The following is a 22,864-nucleotide window of genomic DNA, read 5'->3' as shown; positions in this document are numbered from 1 at the left end:
GTGTAGAGGGAGCTTTACTCTGTATCCAACCCGGGCTGTACCTGCCCTGGGAGTGTTTGATGGGACAGTGTAGAGGGAGCTTTACTCTGTATCCAACCCGTGCTGTACCTGTCCTGGGAGTGTTTGATGGGACAGTGTAGAGGGAGCTTTACTCTGCATCTAACCCGTGCTGTACCTGCCCTGGGAGTGTTTGATGGGACAGTGTCGAGTGAGCTTTACTCTGTATCTAACCCGTGCTGTACCTGCCCTGGGAGTGTTTGATGGGACAGTGTAGAGGGAGCTTTACTCTGTATCTAACCTGTGCTGTACCTGCCCTGGGAGTGTTTGATGGGACAGTGTAGAGGGAGCTTTATTCTGTATCTAACCCATGCTGCACCTGCCCTGGGAGTGTTTGATTGGACTGTGTAGAGGGAGCTTTACTCTGTATCTAACCCGTGCTGTACCTGCCCTGGGACTGTTTGATGGGACAGTGTCGAGGGACCCTTACTCTGTATCTGACCCGTGCTGCACCTGCCCTGGGAGTGTTTGATGGGACAGTGTAGAGGGAGGTTTACTCTGTGTCTAATCCGTGCTGTACCTGCCCTGGGAGTGTTTGATGGGACAGTGCAGAGGGAGCTTTACTCTGTGTCTAACCCGTGCTGTACCAGCACTGGGAGTGTTTGATGGGACAGTGTAGAGGGAGCTTTACTCTGCATCTATATCGTGCTGTACCGGCCCTGGGAGTGTTTGATGGGACAGTGTAGAGGGAGCTTTACTCTGTATCTAACCCATGCTGTACCTGCCCTGGGAGTGTTTGATGGGACAGTGTAGAGGGAGGTTTACTCTGCATCTAAATCGTGCTGTACCTGCCCTGGGAGTGTCTGATGGGACAGTGCAGAGGGAGCTTTACTCTGTGTCTAACCCGTGCTGTACCAGCACTGGGAGTGTTTGATGGGACAGTGTAGAGGGAGCTTTACTCTGCATCTATATCGTGCTGTACCGGCCCTGGGAGTGTTTGATGGGACAGTGTAGAGGGAGCTTTACTCTGTATCTAACCCATGCTGTACCTGCCCTGGGAGTGTTTGATGGGACAGTGTAGAGGGAGCTTTACTCTGTATCTAACCCGTGCTGTTCCTGCCCTGGGAGTGTTTGATGGGACAGTGTAGAGGGAGCTTTACTCTGTATCTCACCTGTGCTGTACCTGCCCTGGGAGTGTTTGATGGGACAGTGTAGAGGGAGCTTTACTGTGTATCTAACCCGTGCTGTACCTGCCCCGGGAGTGTTTGATGGGACAGTGTAGAGGGAGCTTTACTCTGTATCTAACCCGTGCTGTACCTGCCCTGGGAGTGTTTGATGGGACAGTGTAGAGGGAGCTTTACTCTGTATCTAACCCGTGCTGTACCTGCCCTGGGAGTGTTTGATGGGACAGTGTAGAGGGAGCTTTACTCTGTATCTAACCCGTGCTGTACCTGCCCTGGGAGTGTTTGGTGGTACAGTGTAGAGGGAGCTTTACTCTGTATCTAACCCGTGCTGTACTTGCCCTGGGAGTGTTTGATTGGACAGTGCAGAGGGAGCTTTACTCTGTATCTAACCCGTGCTGTACCTGCCCTGGGAGTGTTTGATGGGACAGTGTAGAGGGAGCTTTACTCTGCATGTAACCCGTGCTGTACTTGCCCTGGGAGTGTTTGATTGGACAGTGTAGAGGGAGCTTTACTCTGTATCTAACCCGTGCTGTACCTGCCCTGGGAGTGTTTGATGGGACAGTGTAGAGGGAGCTTTACTCTGTATCTCACCCGTGCTGTACCTGCCCTAGGAGTGTTTGATGGGACAGTGTAGAGGGAGCTTTAAACTGTCTCTAACCTGTGCTGTACCTGCCCTGGGAGTGTTTGATGGGACATTGTAGAGGGAGCTTTACTGTGTACCTAACCCGTGCTGTACCTGCCCCGGGAGTGTTTGATGGGACAGTGTAGAGGGAGCCTTACTGTGTATCTAACCCATGCTGTAGCTGCCCTGGGAGTGTTTGATGGGACAGTGTAGAGGGAGCTTTACTCTGTATCTAACCCCTGCTTTTCCTGCCCTGGGAGTGTTTGATGGGACAGTGTAGAGGGAGCTTTACTCTGTATCTAACCCGTGCTGTACCTGCCCTGGGAGTGTTTGATGGGACAGTGTACAGGGAGCTTTACTCTGTATCTAACTTGTGCTGTACCTGCCCTGGGAGTGTTTGATGGGACAGTGTAGAGGGAGCTTTACTCTGTATCTAACCCGTGCTGTACCTGCCCCAGGAGTGTTTGATGGGACAGTGTAGAGGAAGCTTTACTCAGTATCGAACCCGTACTGTACATGCCCTGGGCGTGTTTGATGGGACAGTGTAGAGGGAGCTTTACTCTGTATCTAACCCGTGCTGTGCCTGCCCTGGGCGTGTTTGATGGGACAGTGTAGAGGTAGCTTTACTCTGTATCTAACCCATGCTGTACCTGCACTGGGAGTGTTTGATGGGACAGTGTAGAGGGAGCTTTATTCTGTATCTGTCCCGTGCTGTACCTGCCCTGGGAGTGTTTGATGGGACAGTGTAGAGGGAGCTTTACTCTGCATCTAAATCGTGCTGTACCTGCCCTGGGAGTGTTTGATGGGACAGTGTAGAGGGAGCTTTACTCTGTATCTAACCCGTGCTGTACCTGCCCTGGGAGTGTTTGATGGGACAGTGCAGAGGGAGCTTTACTCTGTATCTAACCCGTGCTGTGCCTGCCCTGGGAATGTTTGATGGGACAGTGTAGAGGGAGCTTTACTCTGTATCTAACCCGTGCTGTACCTGCCCTGGGAGTGTTTGATTGGACAGTGTAGAGGGAGCTTTACTCTGTATCTAACCCGTGCTGTACCTGCCCTGGGAGTGTTTGATGGGACAGTGTAGAGGGAGCTTTACTCTGTATCTAACCCGTGCTGTACCTGCCCTGGGAGTGTTTGATGGGACAGTGTAGAGGGAGCTTTACTCTGTATCTAACCCGTGCTGTACCTGCCCTGGGAGTGTTTGATGGGACAGTGTAGAGGGAGATTTACTCTGTATCCAACCCGTGCTGTACCTGCCCTGGGAGTGTTTGATGGGACAGTGTAGAGGGAGCTTTACTCTGTATCTAACCTGTGCTGTACCTGCCCTGGGAGTGTTTGATGGGACAGTGTAGAGGGAGCTTTATTCTGTATCTAACCCATGCTGCACCTGCCCTGGGAGTGTTTGATTGGACTGTGTAGAGGGAGCTTTACTCTGTATCTAACCCGTGCTGTACCTGCCCGAGGAGTGTTTGATGGGACAGTGTAGAGGGAGCTTTACTCTGTATCTAACCCGTGCTGTACCTGCCCTGGGAGTGTTTGATGGGACAGTGTAGAGGGAGCTTTACTCTGTATCTAACCCGTGCTGTACCTGCCCTGGGAGTGTTTGGTGGTACAGTGTAGAGGGAGCTTTACTCTGTATCTAACCCGTGCTGTACTTGCCCTGGGAGTGTTTGATTGGACAGTGCAGAGGGAGCTTTACTCTGTATCTAACCCGTGCTGTACCTGCCCTGGGAGTGTTTGATGGGACAGTGTAGAGGGAGCTTTACTCTGCATGTAACCCGTGCTGTACTTGCCCTGGGAGTGTTTGATTGGACAGTGTAGAGGGAGCTTTACTCTGTATCTAACCCGTGCTGTACCTGCCCTGGGAGTGTTTGATGGGACAGTGTAGAGGGAGCTTTACTCTGTATCTCACCCGTGCTGTACCTGCCCTAGGAGTGTTTGATGGGACAGTGTAGAGGGAGCTTTAAACTGTCTCTAACCTGTGCTGTACCTGCCCTGGGAGTGTTTGATGGGACATTGTAGAGGGAGCTTTACTGTGTACCTAACCCGTGCTGTACCTGCCCCGGGAGTGTTTGATGGGACAGTGTAGAGGGAGCCTTACTGTGTATCTAACCCATGCTGTAGCTGCCCTGGGAGTGTTTGATGGGACAGTGTAGAGGGAGCTTTACTCTGTATCTAACCCCTGCTTTTCCTGCCCTGGGAGTGTTTGATGGGACAGTGTAGAGGGAGCTTTACTCTGTATCTAACCCGTGCTGTACCTGCCCTGGGAGTGTTTGATGGGACAGTGTACAGGGAGCTTTACTCTGTATCTAACTTGTGCTGTACCTGCCCTGGGAGTGTTTGATGGGACAGTGTAGAGGGAGCTTTACTCTGTATCTAACCCGTGCTGTACCTGCCCCAGGAGTGTTTGATGGGACAGTGTAGAGGAAGCTTTACTCAGTATCGAACCCGTACTGTACATGCCCTGGGCGTGTTTGATGGGACAGTGTAGAGGGAGCTTTACTCTGTATCTAACCCGTGCTGTGCCTGCCCTGGGCGTGTTTGATGGGACAGTGTAGAGGGAGCTTTACTCTGTATCTAACCCGTGCTGTGCCTGCCCTGGGCGTGTTTGATGGGACAGTGTAGAGGTAGCTTTACTCTGTATCTAACCCATGCTGTACCTGCACTGGGAGTGTTTGATGGGACAGTGTAGAGGGAGCTTTATTCTGTATCTGTCCCGTGCTGTACCTGCCCTGGGAGTGTTTGATGGGACAGTGTAGAGGGAGCTTTACTCTGCATCTAAATCGTGCTGTACCTGCCCTGGGAGTGTTTGATGGGACAGTGTAGAGGGAGCTTTACTCTGTATCTAACCCGTGCTGTACCTGCCCTGGGAGTGTTTGATGGGACAGTGCAGAGGGAGCTTTACTCTGTATCTAACCCGTGCTGTGCCTGCCCTGGGAATGTTTGATGGGACAGTGTAGAGGGAGCTTTACTCTGTATCTAACCCGTGCTGTACCTGCCCTGGGAGTGTTTGATTGGACAGTGTAGAGGGAGCTTTACTCTGTATCTAACCCGTGCTGTACCTGCCCTGGGAGTGTTTGATGGGACAGTGTAGAGGGAGCTTTACTCTGTATCTAACCCGTGCTGTACCTGCCCTGGGAGTGTTTGATGGGACAGTGTAGAGGGAGCTTTACTCTGTATCTAACCCGTGCTGTACCTGCCCTGGGAGTGTTTGATGGGACAGTGTAGAGGGAGATTTACTCTGTATCCAACCCGTGCTGTACCTGCCCTGGGAGTATTTGATGGGACAGTGTAGAGGGAGCTTTGCTCTGTATCTAACCCGTGCTGTACCTGCCCTGGGAGTGTTTGATGGGACAGAGTGGAGGGAGCTTTACTCTGTATCTAACCCGTGCTGTGCCTTCCCTGGGAGTGTTTGATGGGACAGTGTAGAGGGAGCTTTAATCTGTATCTAACCTGTGCTGCACCTGCCCTGGGAGTGTTTGATGGGACAGTGTAGAGGGAGCTTTACTCTGTATCTAACCCTGTGCTGCACCTGCCCTGGGAGTGTTTGATGGGACAGTGTAGAGGGAGCTTTACTCTGTATCTAACCCGTGCTGTACCTCCCCTGGGAGTGTTTGATGGGGCAGTGTAGAGGGAGCTTTACTCTGTGTCTAACCCGTGCTGTACCAGCCCTGGGAGTGTTTGATGGGACAGTGTAGAGGGAGCTTTACTCTGTATCTATCCCGTGCTGTACCTGCCTTTGGAGTGTTTGATGGGACACTGCAGAGGGAGCTTTACCCTGCATCTAAATCGTGCTGTACCTGCCCTGGGAGTGTTTGATGGGACAGTGTAGAGGGAGCTTTACTCTGTATCCAACCCGTGCTGTACCTGTCCTGGGAGTGTTTGATGGGACAGTGCAGAGGGAGCTTTACTCTGTGTCTAACCCGTGCTGTACCTGCCCTGGGAGTATTTGATGGGACAGTGTGGAGGGAGCTTTACTCTGTATCTAACCCGTGCTGTACCTGCACTGGGAGTGTTTGATGGGACTGTGTAGAGGGAGCTTTACTCTGTATCTAACCCGTGCTGTACCTGCCCAAGGAGTGTTTGATGGGACAGTGTAGAGGGAGCTTTACTCTGTATCTAACCTGTGCTGTACCTGCCCTGGGAGTGTTTGATGGGACAGTGTAGAGGGAGCTTTACTGTGTATCTAACCCGTGCTGTACCTGCCCCGGGAGTGTTTGATGGGACAGTGTAGAGGGAGCTTTACTCTGTATCTAACTCGTGCTGCACCTGCCCTGGGAGTGTTTGATGGGACAGTGTAGAGGGAGCTTTACTCTGTATCTAACCCGTGCTGTACCTGCCCTGGGAGTGTTTGACGGGACAGTGTAGAGGGAGCTTTAATCTGTATCTAACCCGTGCTGTACCTGCCCTGGGAGTGTTTGATGGGACAGTGTAGAGGGAGCTTTCCTGTGTATCTAACCCGTGCTGTACCTGCCCCGGGAGTGTTTGATGGGACAGTGCAGAGGGAGCTTTACTCTGTATCTAAGCGGTGCTGTTCCTGCCCTGGGAGTGTTTGATGGGACAGTGTAGAGGGAGCTTTACTCTGTATCTAACCCGTGCTGTACCTGCCCTGGGAGTGTTTGATGGGACAGTGTAGAGGGAGCTTTACTCTGTATCTAAGCGGTGCTGTTCCTGCCCTGGGAGTGTTTGATGGGACAGTGTGGAGGGAGATTTACTCTGTATCCAACCCGTGCTGTACCTGCCCTGGGAGTATTTGATGGGACAGTGTAGAGGGAGCTTTGCTCTGTATCTAACCCGTGCTGTACCTGCCCTGGGAGTGTTTGATGGGACAGTGTGGAGGGAGCTTTACTCTGTATCTAACCTGTGCTGCACCTGCCCTGGGAGTGTTTGATGGGACAGTGTAGAGGGAGCTTTAATCTGTATCTAACCTGTGCTGCACCTGCCCTGGGAGTGTTTGATGGGACAGTGTAGAGGGAGCTTTACTCTGTGTCGAACCCTGTGCTGTACCTGCCCTGGGAGTGTTTGATGGGACAGTGCAGAGGGAGCTTTACTCTGTATCTAACCCATGCTGTAGCTGCCCTGGGAGTGTTTGATGGGACAGTGTAGAGGGAGCTTTACTCTGTATCCAACCCGTGCTGTACCTGTCCTGGGAGTGTTAGATGGGACAGTGTAGAGGGAGCTTTACTCTGCACCTAACCCGTGCTGTACCTGCCCTGGGAGTGTTTGGTGGTACAGTGTAGAGGGAGCTTTACTCTGTGTCTAACCCGTGCTGTACCTGCCCAGGGAGTGTTTCATTGGACAGTGTCGAGGGAGCTTTACTCTGTATCTAACCCGTGCTGTCCCTGCCCTGGGAGTGTTTGATGGGACAGTGTAGAGGGAGCTTTACTGTGTATCTAACCCGTGCTGTACCTGCCCCGGGAGTGTTTGATGGGACAGCGTAGAGGGAGCTTTACTCTGTATCTAACCCGTGCTGTTCCTGCCCTGGGAGTGTTTGATGGGACAGTGTCGAGGGAGCTTTACTCTGTATCCAACCCGTGCTGTACCTGTCCTGGGAGTGTTTGATGGGACAGTGTAGAGGGAGCTTTACTCTGTATCTAACCCGTGCTGTACCTCCCCTGGGAGTGTTTGATGGGGCAGTGTAGAGGGAGCTTTACTCTGTATCTAACCCGTGCTGTACCAGCCCTGGGAGTGTTTGATGGGACACTGCAGAGGGAGCTTTACCCTGCATCTAAATCGTGCTGTACCTGCCCTGGGAGTGTTTGATGGGACAGTGCAGAGGGAGCTTTACTCTGTATCTAACCCATGCTGTAGCTGCCCTGGGAGTGTTTGATGGGACAGTGTAGAGGGAGCTTTACTCTGTATCCAACCCGTGCTGTACCTGTCCTGGGAGTGTTAGATGGGACAGTGTAGAGGGAGCTTTACTCTGCACCTAACCCGTGCTGTACCTGCCCTGGGAGTGTTTGGTGGTACAGTGTAGAGGGAGCTTTACTCTGTGTCTAACCCGTGCTGTACCTGCCCAGGGAGTGTTTCATTGGACAGTGTCGAGGGAGCTTTACTCTGTATCTAACCCGTGCTGTCCCTGCCCTGGGAGTGTTTGATGGGACAGTGTAGAGGGAGCTTTACTGTGTATCTAACCCGTGCTGTACCTGCCCCGGGAGTGTTTGATGGGACAGCGTAGAGGGAGCTTTACTCTGTATCTAACCCGTGCTGTTCCTGCCCTGGGAGTGTTTGATGGGACAGTGTCGAGGGAGCTTTACTCTGTATCCAACCCGTGCTGTACCTGTCCTGGGAGTGTTTGATGGGACAGTGTAGAGGGAGCTTTACTCTGTATCTAACCCGTGCTGTGCCTGCCCTGGGAGTGTTTGATGGGACAGTGTAGAGGGAGCTTTGCTCTGTATCTAACCTGTGCTGCACCAGCCCTGGGAGTGTTTGATGGGACAGTGTAGAGGGAGCTTTACTCTGTATCTAACCCTGTGCTGCACCTGCCCTGGGAGTGTTTGATGGGACAGTGTAGATGGGGCTTTACTCTGTATCTAACCCGTGCTGTACCTGCCCTGGGAGTGTTTGATGGGGCAGTGCAGAGGGAGCTTTACTCTGTATCTAACCCGTGCTGTACCTGCCCTGGGAGTGTTTGATGGGACAGTGTAGAGGGAGCTTTACTCTCTATCTATCCCGTGCTGTACCTGCCCTGGGAGTGTTTGATGGGACAGTGTAGAGGGAGCTTTACTCTGTATCTAATCCGTGCTGTACCTGCCCTGGGAGTGTTTGATGGGAGAGTGTAGAGGGAGCTTTACTCTGTATCTAACCCATGCTGTACCTGCCCTGGGAGTGCTTGATGGGACAGTGCAGAGTGAGCTTTATTCTGTGTGATGATATAGTCCATTCTTCACTCATTGGTATTCTCTGCCTGTGACTGTGGTTCGTTTCAGTTTCATTTCCCTTACCTCAGTTCCGTTTCCTCACCATTGTATTGTACTATGTGTAGGGCTCCGCCCATACCTGGCCCCTATGTAAGCTGGCCCAGCCTGCATCACATCCAGTACGGCAGAGCTCTGGATGGAAGATACCTCTCCTCTGTGTGTTACCTTCTAAGTCAATAAAAGCCTTGTTTTGTTTCGCTAACATCGAGTCTCGGATTTATTGAGGCACATCACTCTGTATCTAACCCGTGCTGTACCTGCCCTGGGAGTGTTTGATGGGACAGTGTAGAGGGAGCTTTACTCTGTATCTAACCCGTGCTGTACCTGCCCTGGGAGTGTTTGATGGGACAGTGTAGAGCGAGCTTTACTCTGTATCTAACCCGTGCTGTACCTGCCCTGGGAGTGTTTGATGGGACAGTGTAGAGGGAGCTTTACTCTGTATCTAACCCGTGCTGTACCTGCCCTGGGAGTGTTTGATGGGACAGTGTAGAGGGAGCTTTACTCTTTATCTAACCCGTCCTGTACCTGCCCTGGGAGTGTTTGATGGGACAGTGTAGAGGGAGCTTTACTCTGTATCTTACCCGTGCTGTACCTGCCCTGGGAGAGTTTGATGGGACAGTGTAGAGGGAGCTTTATCTAACCTGTGTTGTAGATATATTTTCATGGAGGGTTGGTTTACGAGTAGGATCTTGAGGTTTGGTGCATGTTAGTGCGGTCAATCTAGGTGTCAGTCCTTAGTCGGTTAGGCACAATCTGCGAGGGAACATTCGGATATGACTGACTGACTCACACTGACCGATTGTCCTTCCAGCAATTCGTGGCGGAATATAATGCGAGTCGAATATACTGGATTGGAATTATGGACAATTCCATGGAAGCGGCCTGGACATGGGTGGATGGTACATCTCTACTCGATGATCTGATGTGAGTACAGGCTGGACCGAGGGGGCGAGGGGGTGTTATGGAGCAAAAATAGACCCAGCTTCAAACCCAACCCAGGCAGAGGAGATCAAGGCCGGTGCTGTAACCTGCAGTTTCAGCCTTGCTCCGTCTGTGTGGAATGGCCAAAGTAGGAGAGAGCACCTTGCTGGTTGTAAACGGTCAGTCTTTGCAAGGGGGGCTGGTGCGGGAAATAGTAATAGACACACTGACCCAAGAGTGGACCTCTTCTGAGGTTGGGGCAGCGTAGAGGGAGCTTTACTCTGTATCTAACCCGCGCTGTACCTGCCCGGGAGTGTTTGATGGGACAGTGTAGAGGGAGCTTTACTCTGCATCTAACCCGTGCTGTACCTGCCCTGGGAGTGTTTGATGGGATAGTGTAGAGGGAGCTTTACTCTGTATCTAACCCGTGCTGTACCTGCCCTGGGAGTGTTTGATGGGACAGTGTAGAGGGAGCTTTACTCTGTATCTAACCCGTGCTGTACCTGCCCTGGGAGTGTTTGATGGGACAGTGTAGAGGGAGCTTTAATCTGTATCTAACCCGTGCTGTACCTGCCCTGGGAGTGTTTGATGGGACAGTGTAGAGGGAGCTTTACTCTGTATCTAACCCGTGCTGTACCTGCCCTGGGAGTGTTTGATGGGACAGTGTAGAGGGAGCTTTACTCTGTATCTAACCCGTGCTGTACCTGCCCTGGGAGTGTTTGATGGGACAGTGTAGAGGGAGCTTTACTCTGTATCTAACCCGTGCTGTACCTGCCCTGGGAGTGTTTGATGGGACAGTGTAGAGGGAGCTTTACTCTGTATCTAACCCGTGCTGTACCTGCCCTGGGAGCGTTTGATGGGACAGTGTAGAGGGAGCTTTACTCTGTATCTAACCCGTGCTGTACCTGACCTGGGAGCGTTTGATGGGACAGTGTAGAGGGAGCTTTACTCTGTATCTAACCCGTGCTGTACCTGCCCTGGGAGTGTTTGATGGGACAGTGCAGAGGGAGCTTTACTCTGTATCTAACCCCGTGCTGTACCTGCCCTGGGAGTGTTTGATGGGACAGTGTAGAGGGAGCTTTACTCTGTATCTAACCCGTGCTGTACCTGCCCTGGGAGTGTATGATGGGACAGTGTAGAGGGAGCTTTACTCTGTATCTAACCCGTGCTGTACCTGCACTGGGAGTGTTTGATGGGACAGTGTAGAGGGAGCGTTACTCTGTATCTAACCTGTGCATAACCTGCCCTGGGAGTGTATGATGGGACAGTGTAGAGGGAGCTTTACCCTGTATCTAACCCGTGCTGTACCTGCCCTGGGAGTGTATGATGAGACAATGTAGAGGGAGCTTTATAGAGTCATAGAGTCTTAGAGTTTTACAGCACAGAAAGAGGCCCTTCGGCCCATCGTGTCTGCGCCGCCCATCCATCCCTGTCCAGTCTAATCCCATTTTCCAGCATTTGGTCCGTAGCCTTGTATGCAATGGCATTTCAAGTGCTCATCCAAATGCTTCTTGAATGTTGTGAGGGTTCCTGCCTCTACCACCCTTTTAGGCATTGAGTTCCACATTCCACCCACCCTCTGGGTGAAAAAGTTCCTCCTCAAATCCCCTCTAAATCTCCTGCCCCTTACCCTGAATCTATGCCCCTTTGTTATTGACCCCCCTACTAAGGGGAAAAGTTCCTCTTTATCTACCCTATCTATGCCCCTCATCATTTTGTACACCTCAATCAGGTCCCCCCTCAGCCTTCTTTGCTCCAAGGAAAACAACCCCAGCCTGTTTAGCCTTTCTTCATAGCTGAGGCGCTCCATCCCAGGTAACATCCTGGTGAATCTTCTCTGCACCCTCTCCAAAGCAATCACATCCTTCCTATAGTGAGGCGACCAGAACTGCACACAGTACTCCAGCTGTGGCCTCACCAGCGTTTTGTACAGCTCCATCATAACCTCCCTGCTCTTATATTCTATGCCTCGGCTAATGAAGGCAAGTATCCCATATGCCTTTTTAACCACCTTATCTACCTGTTCCGCTGCCTTCAGGGATCTATGTACATGTACACCAAGGTCCCTCTGACCCTCTGTACTTCCAAGGGTCCTACCACTCATTGTGTATTCCCTTGCCTTATTTGTCCGTCCAAAATGCATCACCTCGCACTTTTCAGGGTTAAATTCCATTTGCCACTTTTCCGCCCATCTGACCAACCCGTTTATATCGTCCTGTAGCCTGAGGCTTTCCTCCTCGCAATTTACCACCCCACCAATTTTCGTGTCATCTGCGAACTTACTGATCATACCTTTAACATTCTCATCCAAATCATTTAAGTAGATCACAAACAACAAGGGACCCAGCACCGATCCCTGAGGTACCCCACTGGACACAGGCTTCCAGTCACAAAAGCAACCTTCGACCATCACCCTCTGCCTCCTGCCACTCAGCCAGTTTAGGATCCAACGAGCTTTAATCTGTATCTAACCCGTGCTGTACCTGCCCTGGGAGTTTGATGGGACAGTGTCGAGGGAGCTTTACTCTGTATCTAACCCGTGCTGTACCTGCCCTGGGAGTATTTGATGGGACAGTGTAGAGGGAGCTTTACTCTGTATCTAACCCGTGCTGTACCTGCCCAGGGAGTGTTTGATGGGACAGTGCAGAGGGAGCTTTACTCTGTAGCTAACCCGTGCTGTACCTGCCCTGGGAGTGTTTGATGGGACAGTGTAGAGGGAGCTTTACTCTGTATCTGACCCGTGCTGTACCTGCCCTGGGAGTGTATGATGGGACAGTGTAGAGGGAGCTTTACTGTGTATCTAACCCCGTGCTGTACCTGCGCTGGGAGTGATTGATGGGGCAGTGTAGAGGGAGCGTTACTCTGTATCTAACCTGTGCATAACCTGCCCTGGGAGTGTATGATGGGACAGTGTAGAGGGAGCTTTACTCTGTATCTAACCCGTGCTGTACCTGCCCTGGGAGTGTTTGATGGGACAGTGTAGAGGGAGCTTTACTCTGTAGCTAACCCGTGCTGTACCTGCCCTGGGAGTGTTTGATGGGACAGTGTAGAGGGAGCTTTACTCTGTATCTGACCCGTGCTGTACCTGCCCTGGGAGTGTATGATGGGACAGTGTAGAGGGAGCTTTACTATGTATCTAACCCATGCTGTACCTGCGCTGGGAGTGATTGATGGGACAGTGTCGAGGGAGCTTTACACTGTATCTAACCCGTGCTGTACCTGCCCTGGGAGTGTATGATGGGACAGTGTAGAGGGAGCTTTACTCTGTATCTAACCCATGCTGTACCTGCGCTGGGAGTGTTTGATGGGACAGTGTAGAGGGAGCTTTACTCTGTATCTAACCCGTGCTGTACCTGCCCTGGGAGTGTTTGATGGGACAGTGTAGAGGGAGCTTTACTCTGTATCTAACACGTGCTGTACCTGCCCTGGGAGTGTTTGATGGGGCAGTCTAGAGGGAGCTTTACTCTGTATCTAACCCATGCTGTCTCTGCCCTGGGAGTGTTTGATGGGACAGTGAAGAGGGAGCTTTACTCTGTATCTAACCCGTGCTGTACCTGCCCTGGGAGTGTTTGATGGGACAGTGTAGAGGGAGCGTTACTCTGTATCTAACCTGTGCATAACCTGCCCTGGGAGTGTATGATGGGACAGTGTAGAGGGAGCTTTACCCTGTATCTAACCCGTGCTGTACCTGCCCTGGGAGTGTATGATGGGACAGTGTAGAGGGAGCTTTACCCTGTATCTAACCCGTGCTGTACCTGCCCTGGGAGTGTATGATGGGACAGTGTAGAGGGAGCTTTACCCTGTATCTAACCCGTGCTGTACCTGCCCTGGGAGTGTATGATGAGACAATGTAGAGGGAGCTTTATAGAGTCATAGAGTTTTACAGCACAGAAAGAGGCCCTTCGGCCCATCGTGTCTGCGCCACCCATCCATCCCTGTCCAGTCTAATCCCATTTTCCAGCATTTGGTCCGTAGCCTTGTATGCAATGGCATTTCAAGTGCTCATCCAAATGCTTCTTGAATGTTGTGAGGGTTCCTGCCTCTACCACCCTTTTAGGCATTGAGTTCCACATTCCACCCACCCTCTGGGTGAAAAAGTTCCTCCTCAAATCCCCTCTAAATCTCCTGCCCCTTACCCTGAATCTATGCCCCTTTGTTATTGACCCCCCTACTAAGGGGAAAAGTTCCTCTTTATCTACCCTATCTATGCCCCTCATCATTTTGTACACCTCAATCAGGTCCCCCCTCAGCCTTCTTTGCTCCAAGGAAAACAACCCCAGCCTGTTTAGCCTTTCTTCATAGCTGAGGCGCTCCATCCCAGGTAACATCCTGGTGAATCTTCTCTGCACCCTCTCCAAAGCAATCACATCCTTCCTATAGTGAGGCGACCAGAACTGCACACAGTACTCCAGCTGTGGCCTCACCAGCGTTTTGTACAGCTCCATCATAACCTCCCTGCTCTTATATTCTATGCCTCGGCTAATGAAGGCAAGTATCCCATATGCCTTTTTAACCACCTTATCTACCTGTTCCGCTGCCTTCAGGGATCTATGTACATGTACACCAAGGTCCCTCTGACCCTCTGTACTTCCTAGGGTCCTACCACTCATTGTGTATTCCCTTGCCTTATTTGTCCGTCCAAAATGCATCACCTCGCACTTTTCAGGGTTAAATTTCATTTGCCACTTTTCCGCCCATCTGACCAACCCGTTTATATCGTCCTGTAGCCTGAGGCTTTCCTCCTCGCAATTTACCACCCCACCAATTTTCGTGTCATCTGCGAACTTACTGATCATACCTTTAACATTCTCATCCAAATCATTTATGTAGATCACAAACAACAAGGGACCCAGCACCGATCCCTGAGGTACCCCACTGGACACAGGCTTCCAGTCACAAAAGCAACCTTCGACCATCACCCTCTGCCTCCTGCCACTCAGCCAGTTTAGGATCCAACGAGCTTTAATCTGTATCTAACCCGTGCTGTACCTGCCCTGGGAGTTTGATGGGACAGTGTCGAGGGAGCTTTACTCTGTATCTAACCCGTGCTGTACCTGCCCTGGGAGTGTATGATGGGACAGTGTAGAGGGAGCTTTACTCTGTATCTAACCCGTGCTGTACCTGCCCTGGGAGTGTTTGATGGGACAGTGTAGAGGGAGCTTTACTCTGTAGCTAACCCGTGCTGTACCTGCCCTGGGAGTGTTTGATGGGACAGTGTAGAGGGAGCTTTACTCTGTATCTGACCCGTGCTGTACCTGCCCTGGGAGTGTATGATGGGACAGTGTAGAGGGAGCTTTACTATGTATCTAACCCATGCTGTACCTGCGCTGGGAGTGATTGATAGGACAGTGTAGAGGGAGCTTTACTCTGTATCTAACCCGTGCTGTACCTGCCCTGGGAGTGTATGATGGGACAGTGTAGAGGGAGCTTTACTCTGTATCTAACCCATGCTGTACCTGCGCTGGGAGTGTTTGATGGGACAGTGCAGAGGGAGCTTTACTCTGTATCTAACCCGTGCTGTACCTGCCCTGGGAGTGTTTGATGGGACAGTGTAGAGGGAGCTTTACTCTGTATCTAACACGTGCTGTACCTGCCCTGGGAGTGTTTGATGGGGCAGTCTAGAGGGAGCTTTACTCTGTATCTAACCCGTGCTGTACCTGCCCTGGGAGTGTTTGATGGGACAGTGTAGAGGGAGCGTTACTCTGTATCTAACCTGTGCATAACCTGCCCTGGGAGTGTATGATGGGACAGTGTAGAGGGAGCTTTACCCTGTATCTAACCCGTGCTGTACCTGCCCTGGGAGTGTATGATGGGACAGTGTAGAGGGAGCTTTACCCTGTATCTAACCCGTGCTGTACCTGCCCTGGGAGTGTATGATGAGACAATGTAGAGGGAGCTTTATAGAGTCATAGAGTTTTACAGCACAGAAAGAGGCCCTTCGGCCCATCGTGTCTGCGCCACCCATCCATCCCTGTCCAGTCTAATCCCATTTTCCAGCATTTGGTCCGTAGCCTTGTATGCAATGGCATTTCAAGTGCTCATCCAAATGCTTCTTGAATGTTGTGAGGGTTCCTGCCTCTACCACCCTTTCAGGCATTGAGTTCCACATTCCACCCACCCTCTGGGTGAAAAAGTTCCTCCTCAAATCCCCTCTAAATCTCCTGCCCCTTACCCTGAATCTATGCCCCCTTGTTATTGACCCCCCTACTAAGGGGAAAAGTTCCTCTTTATCTACCCTATCTATGCCCCTCATCATTTTGTACACCTCAATCAGGTCCCCCCTCAGCCTTCTTTGCTCCAAGGAAAACAATCCCAGCCTGTTTAGTCTTTCTTCATAGCTGAGGCGCTCCATCCCAGGTAACATCCTGGTGAACCTTCTCTGCACCCTCTCCAAAGCAATCACATCCTTCCTATAGTGAGGCGACCAGAACTGCACACAGTACTCCAGCTGTGGCCTCACTAGCGTTTTGTCCAGCTCCATCATAACCTCCCTGCTCTTATATTCTATGCCTCGGCTAATGAAGGCAAGTATCCCATATGCCTTTTTAACCACCTTATCTACCTGTTCCGCTGCCTTCAGGGATCTATGTACATGTACACCAAGGTCCCTCTGACCCTCTGTACTTCCTGGGGTCCTACCACTCATTGTGTATTCCCTTGCCTTATTTGTCCGTCCAAAATGCATCACCTCGCACTTTTCAGGGTTAAATTCCATTTGCCACTTTTCCGCCCATCTGACCAACCCGTTTATATCGTCCTGTAGCCTGAGGCTTTCCTCCTCGCAATTTACCACCCCACCAATTTTCGTGTCATCTGCGAACTTACTGATCATACCTTTAACATTCTCATCCAAATCATTTATGTGGATCACAAACAACAAGGGACCCAGCACCGATCCCTGAGGTACCCCACTGGACACAGGCTTCCAGTCACAAAAGCAACCTTCGACCATCACCCTCTGCCTCCTGCCACTCAGCCAGTTTAGGATCCAACGAGCTTTAATCTGTATCTAACCCGTGCTGTACCTGCCCTGGGAGTTTGATGGGACAGTGTCGAGGGAGCTTTACTCTGTATCTAACCCATGCTGTACCTGCCCTGGGAGTGTTTGATGGGGACAGTGTAAAGGGAGCTTTACTCTGTCTCTAACCCGTGCTGTACCTGCCCTGGGAGTGTTTGATGGGACAGTGTAGAGGGAGCTTTACTCTGTATCTAACCCATGCTGTACCTGCCCTGGGAGTGTTTGATGGGACAGTGTAGAGGGAGCTTTACTCTGTATCTAACCCGTGCTGTGGCTGCCCTGGGAGTGTTTGATGGGACAGTGTAGAGGGAGCTTTACTCTGTATCTAACCCCGTGCAGTACCTGCCCTGGGACTGTTTGATGGGACAGTGTAGAGGGATCTTTACTCTGTATCTAACCCGTGCTGTACCTGCCCTGGGAGTGTCTGATGGGACAGTGTAGAGGGAGCTTTACTCTGTATCTAACCCGTGCTGTACCTGCCCTGGGAGTGTTTGATGGGACAGTATAGAGGGAGCTTTACTCTGTATCTAACCCATGCTGTACCTGCCCTGGGAGTGTTTGATGGGACAGTGTAGAGGGAGCTTTACTCTGTATCTAACCTCTGCTGTAGCTGCCCTGCGAGTGTTTGATGGGACAGTGTAGAGGGAGCTTTACTCTGTATCTAACCCGTGCTGTACGTGCCCTGGGAGTGTTTGATGGAACAGTGTAGAGGGAGCTTTACTCTGTATCTCAGCCGTGCTGTACCTGCCCTGGGAGTATTTGATGGGACAGTGTAGAGGGAGCTTTACTCTGTATCTAACCCCGTGCAGTACCTGCCCTGGGACAGTGTCGAGGGAGCTTTACTCTGTATCTAACCTGTGCTGTACCTGCCCTGGGAGTGTTTGATGGGACAGTGTTGAGGGAGCTTTACTCTGTATCTAACCCGTGCTGTACCTGCCCTGGGAGTGTTTGATGTGACCTTGTAGAGGGAGCTTTACTCTGTATCTAACCCGTGCTGTACCTGCCCTGGGAGTATTTGATGGGACAGTGTGGAGGGAGCTTTACTCTGTATCTAACCCGTGCTGTGGCTGCCCTGGGACTGTTTGATGGGTAGTGCAGAGGGAGCTTTACTCTGTATCTAACCCGTGCTGTACCTGCCCTGGGAGTGTTTGATGGGACAGTATAGAGGGAGCTTTACTCTGTATCTAACCCATGCTGTACCTGCCCTGGGAGTGTTTGATGGGGACATTGTAGAGGGAGCTTTACTCTGTATCTAACCCCGTGCTGTACCTGCCCTGGGAGTGTTTGATGGGACAGTGTAGAGGGAGGTTTGCTCTGTATCTAACCCGTGCTGTACCTGCCCTGGGAGTGTTTGATGGGACAGTGTAGAGGGAGCTTTACTCTGTATCTAACCTAGGCTGTACCTGCCCTGGGAGTGTTTGATGGGACAGTGTAGAGGGAGCTTTACTCTGTATCTAACCCCGTGCAGTACCTGCCCTGGGAGTGTTTGATGGGACAGTGTAGAGGGAGCTTTACTCTGTATCTAACCCGTGCTGAACCTGCCCTGGGAGTGTTTGATGGGACAGTATAGAGGGAGCTTTACTCTGTACCTAACCCATGCTGTACCTGCCCTGGGAGTGTTTGATGGGGACAGTGTAGAGGGAGCTTTACTCTGCATCTAACCCATGCTGTACCTGCCCTGGGAGTGTATGATGAGACAATGTCGAGGGAGCTTTACTCTGTATCTAACCCGTGCTGTACCTGCTCTGGGAGTGTTTGATGAGACAGTGTAGAGGGAGCTTTACTCTGTATCTAACCTCTGCTGTAGCTGCCCTGGGAGTGTTTGATGGGACAGTGTTGAGGGAGCTTTACTCTGTATCTAACCCGTGCTGTACCTGCCCTGGGAGTGTATGATGGGACAGTGTAGAGGGAGCTTTACTCTGTATCTAACCCATGCTGTACCTGCGCTGGGAGTGTTTGATGGGCAGTGTAGAGGGAGCGTTACTCTGTATCTAACCTGTGCATAACCTGCCCTGGGAGTGTATGATGGGACAGTGTAGAGGGAGCTTTACTCTGTATCTAACCCATGCTGTACCTGCCCTGGGAGTGATTGATGGGACAGTGTAGAGGGAGCTTTACTCTGTATCTAACCCCGTGCTGTACCTGCCCTGGGAGTGTTTGATGGGGCAGTGTAAAGGGAGCTTTACTCTGTATCTAACCCGTGCTGTACCTACCCTGGGAGTGTTTGATGGGACAGTGCAGAGGGAGCTTTACTCTGTTTCTAACCCGTGCTGTACCTGCCCTGGGAGTGTTTGATGGGACAGTGTAGAGGGAGCTTTACTCTGTATCTAACCCATGCTGTACCTGCCCTGGGAGTGTTTGATGGGACAGTGTAGAGGGAGCTTTACTCTGTATCAAACCCGTGCTGTACCTTCCCTGGGAGTGTTTGATGGGACAGTGTAGAGGGAGCTTTACTCTGTATCTAACCCGTGCTGTACCTGCCCTGGGAGTGTTTGATGGGACAGTGTAGAGGGAGCTTTACTCTGTATCTAACCCATGCTGTACCTGCCCTGGGAGTGTTTGATGGGACAGTGTAGAGGGAGCTTTACTCTGTATCTAACCCGTGCTGTACCTGCCCTGGGAGTGTTTGATGGGACTGTAGTTGAAACTCATGTTGATGAGCAGATAAGATAGGAATGATAAAGACTGATGATGAACACCTTCCCTGTGTTGACGTGGCGACCAGAGTTAAATCTCCAAGGATGACTCCTTCAAGGTATCATTCCTGGTCTCCGAGAGGTCACCTCCCAGCCGGTGGATTGGTCGGGATTCCTCTTGTTTTGCCTCAGCACCTGAGAGTTAGGCAGTTAGGGGAAACTCCTGCTCCTGATCGGAGTCCGGTGACTCCCACTGCACAGTGGCAGAATCCAGACCTCGATCGGGACGGGCCTATGATTCCCCACCCATGGTCGAATGGCACGATGAAGCTCACCTTCCGTTTCCAGACGTGAAGAAGGAGGCGGTTAAGTCATTGCTTTGAAGACTCGTGAATGGGGCGGGGAAAAGCTAATCTGCTCGCGGATGTTCTCATCGTTTGCAGACGACACAAAGTTGGGTGGGCGTGTGTGCTGTGAGGAGGATGCCGAGAAACTCCAGTATGATTTGGACAGGCTGGGTGTTTGGGCAGAAGCATGGCAGATGCAATATAACGTGGATAAATGCGAGGTTATCCACTTTGGTGGCAAAAACAGGAAGGCAGATAATTATCTGAATGGCAATAGATTGGGAGAAGGGGAAGTGCAACGAGACCCGGGTGTCCTTGTGCACCAGTCGCTGAAGGTAAGTATGCAGGTGTAGCAGGCGGTTAAGACGGCAAATGGTATGTTGGCCTTTGTAGCGAGAGGGTTCGAGTACAGGACCAAGGATGTCTTGCTGCAGTTGTACAGGGCCTTGGTGAGACCGCACCTTGAGTATTGTGTGCAGTTTTGGTCACCTTATCTGAGGAAGGATGTTCTTGCCATGGAGGGAGTGCAGCGAAGATTCACCAGACTGATACCTGGGATGTCAGGAATGATGTATGAAGAGAGATTGGGCTTATATTCGCTAGAGTTTAGAAAAATGAGAGGGGATCTCATTGAAACTTATAAAATTCTAACAGGACTGGACAGACTCGATGCAGGAAGGATGTTCCTGATTGTCTCGGAGTCCAGAACCAGGGGTCACAGTCTAAGGATAAGGGGTAAGCCATTTAGGACAGAGATGAGGAGGAATTTCTTCACCCAGTGAGTGGTGAACCTGTGGAATTCTCTACCACAGAAGGCAGTGGAGGCCAATTCATTAAATATATTCAAGAAGGAGTTGGATATATTTCTTAAGGCTAAAGGGATCAAGGGATATGGGGAGAAGGCAGGGACAGGGTTCTGAATTTGGATGATCAGCCACGATCTCATTAAATGGCAAAGCAGGCTCGAGGGGCCGAATGGCCTACTCCTGCTCCTATCTATCTGTATATATAAAGCGGTTGGTTTGTCTGTCTGTCCGCTATACACTCCAAAGTTATAGAGCGTACCTACATGCATGTTATATCAAAAGAAAGCTTATCATTAGGGGAGTCTAATAGGCATATTTACTTTTTGGTCAGACAAAAATTGTTCAGACAGTAGACAAAAAAGTTTAAAAAACTTACAATAATCCGCTCATTAGCGATTGACCAATCCTACCGCTCATTAGCGTTCAGTGACGTGATGGTTCACCAATCCTACACTTCAGTGACCTGATGGTTGACCAATCCGCCGTGTGTGGGCGGGCCTAATCCTGCAGCCTCCCGAAACTTCGCCGCCATTTTTTAAATCCCCACAGCGACAGCACCAGCCAAACAAACCCCCACATTGCGGCTCCGGGAGCGGGAGGTGAGTTCGGTCACTCGGGCCGGGCCTCACAACCGCTCGGCCCGAGACACAGAGCGGGCGGGGGAGCGGCATCCGGCAGCTCAGCTGGGGTCCGTGTCAGCCCGAGAGCCCGGCCGGGCCTCCAGCGCTAGGCCCCGCACAGCCACCACGGCCGGGCTCAGTTTTCAAAGCCCTTCCCTGGGTCCCAAATTATCACAACGGCACCGGGCCTGCGGCGCTAGGGAGGGAGAGGGGAGGGAGGGACAGAGAGGAAAGCAGGGGGAGAGGGAGAGAGAGGGGAGAGGTGGAGAGTGAGAGAGAGGGAGGGACAGACAGGGGGTTTGTCTGTTTGTTTGTCTGTCCGCTATACACTCAAAAGTTACAGAGCGTACCTACACGTATGTTATATCAAAAGAAAGGTTATGATCAGGGGAGTCTAATAGGCGTATTTACTTTTTGGTCAGACAAAAATTGTTCGGACAGTAGACAAAAAATGTTCAAAAATCCGCTCATTAGCGGTTGACCAATCCTACCGCTCATTAGCGTTGAGTGACGTGATGGTGGACCAATCCTATAGTTCAGTGACCTGATGGTTGACCAATTGGTGCGTCACGGGCGGGACCTAATCCTTCAGCCTCCCGAAACTTCGCCGCCATTTTTTTCATCCCCACAGCAACAGCACCACCTAAACAAACCCCCACATTGCGGCTCCGGGAGCGGGAGGTGAGTTCGAGTCACTCGGGCCGGGCCTCACAACCGCTCGGCCCGACACACGCAGCGGGCGGGGGAGCGTCAGCGGCCGGCCGTAAACCGTGCGACCCGCGGCGCCCGGCCGCACCGGGAGCTCAGCTGGGGTCCGTCTCGGCCCGAGAGCGCCCCGGGTGCCAAAAGAGGGGGAGGGAGAGGAGAGGGGCAGAGGTGGAGAGAGGGAGGGAGAGAGAGGGAGAGGGGACATACAGGGGCAGGGAGAGAGAGGGGGAGAGACAGAGAGAGGGTCAGGGAGGGAAACAGTGACACAGAGCGCAGGAGCAGCAGCGCCCAGCCGTAAACCGCGCGGCCCAAAAAAGCCCTGGCAACGCCGGGCCCCCCCAGCTAGTCTTCTATGTTTCTGTTGACCAGGGGAGCTGCACTGCCACCTGACCCCCTCTGCTCCTCCCTCTTGTCCTCCTCCCTCCCCTTCCCTCCCCCTAGATTCTGGGACAGAAACTATCCAGACAGTTACTTCGACTACGACCAGGAGGCTTTCAAGAACTGCGTCTTCCTACGCAACGGAGCCTGGGCCAACGCTGTGTGCACCGAGGCGCACTACTGGATCTGCAAGCGGAGGTCGGAGAGTCCCCCTATCAAACTGTGAGGCGACCCCGGAGCGCCCTGGGCTTCAGAGGGTGCTGGTTCGCAGAAGAGCGCAAGAGTTTGAAGTTTGTTTGCTTGTTTTGTTTCTCATTTTCTGCATTTTGAATCTTAAAAAAATAACTGTGTCGTTGAGAGAGGAGAGTGAATGGACTCCACGCCGGGACTTGGCGAAAGCGGGACGGAGGGACGTCGCCGGGTCGGACGCTGACCTTTCACCCTCGGTGTCAGATCCAGGTCCCAGACGGAAGGGATAAAGGACTATGCTCTCTAATGGGGGGACTGAGTGGGTCAGAGACTGACCTTTCACCCTCTGGGGTCAAATCCATGTCCCAGACAGAGGTGGTGGGGGACTGGGCGAGGTCGTCGGTCAAAGACTGACCTTTCACCCTCTGCGGTCAAACCCAAGTCCCAGACAGAGGTGGTGGGGGACTGGGCGAGGTCGTCAGTCAGAGACTGACCTTTCACCCTCGGGTCAAACCCAG

General features: G+C 51.9%; 1 protein-coding gene across 1 annotated transcript in view; it reads left to right on the top strand.

Moving 5' to 3' along the window:
• LOC147091230 (CD209 antigen-like protein A) overlaps window positions 1-22,468 on the top strand; it is a 130,694-nt gene extending 108,226 nt beyond the window's left edge. The window contains exons 5-6 of the mRNA XM_085976697.1: window positions 9,535-9,647; window positions 22,221-22,468. Of these exons, the coding sequence (XP_085832823.1) occupies window positions 9,535-9,647; window positions 22,221-22,383 (276 nt within the window). The 3' untranslated portion in view covers window positions 22,384-22,468. The remainder of the gene's footprint in view (window positions 1-9,534; window positions 9,648-22,220) is intronic.
• The last annotated feature ends 396 nt before the right edge of the window (window positions 22,469-22,864 follow it).

Source organism: Somniosus microcephalus, unplaced genomic scaffold (genome assembly GCF_052327205.1).
Source record: "Somniosus microcephalus isolate GS21.2 unplaced genomic scaffold, FLI_Smic_1.0 unresolved_chr3, whole genome shotgun sequence".
Taxonomy (NCBI): Eukaryota; Metazoa; Chordata; class Chondrichthyes; order Squaliformes; family Somniosidae; genus Somniosus; species Somniosus microcephalus.
This window is presented reverse-complemented; position numbering and strand designations above follow the sequence as displayed.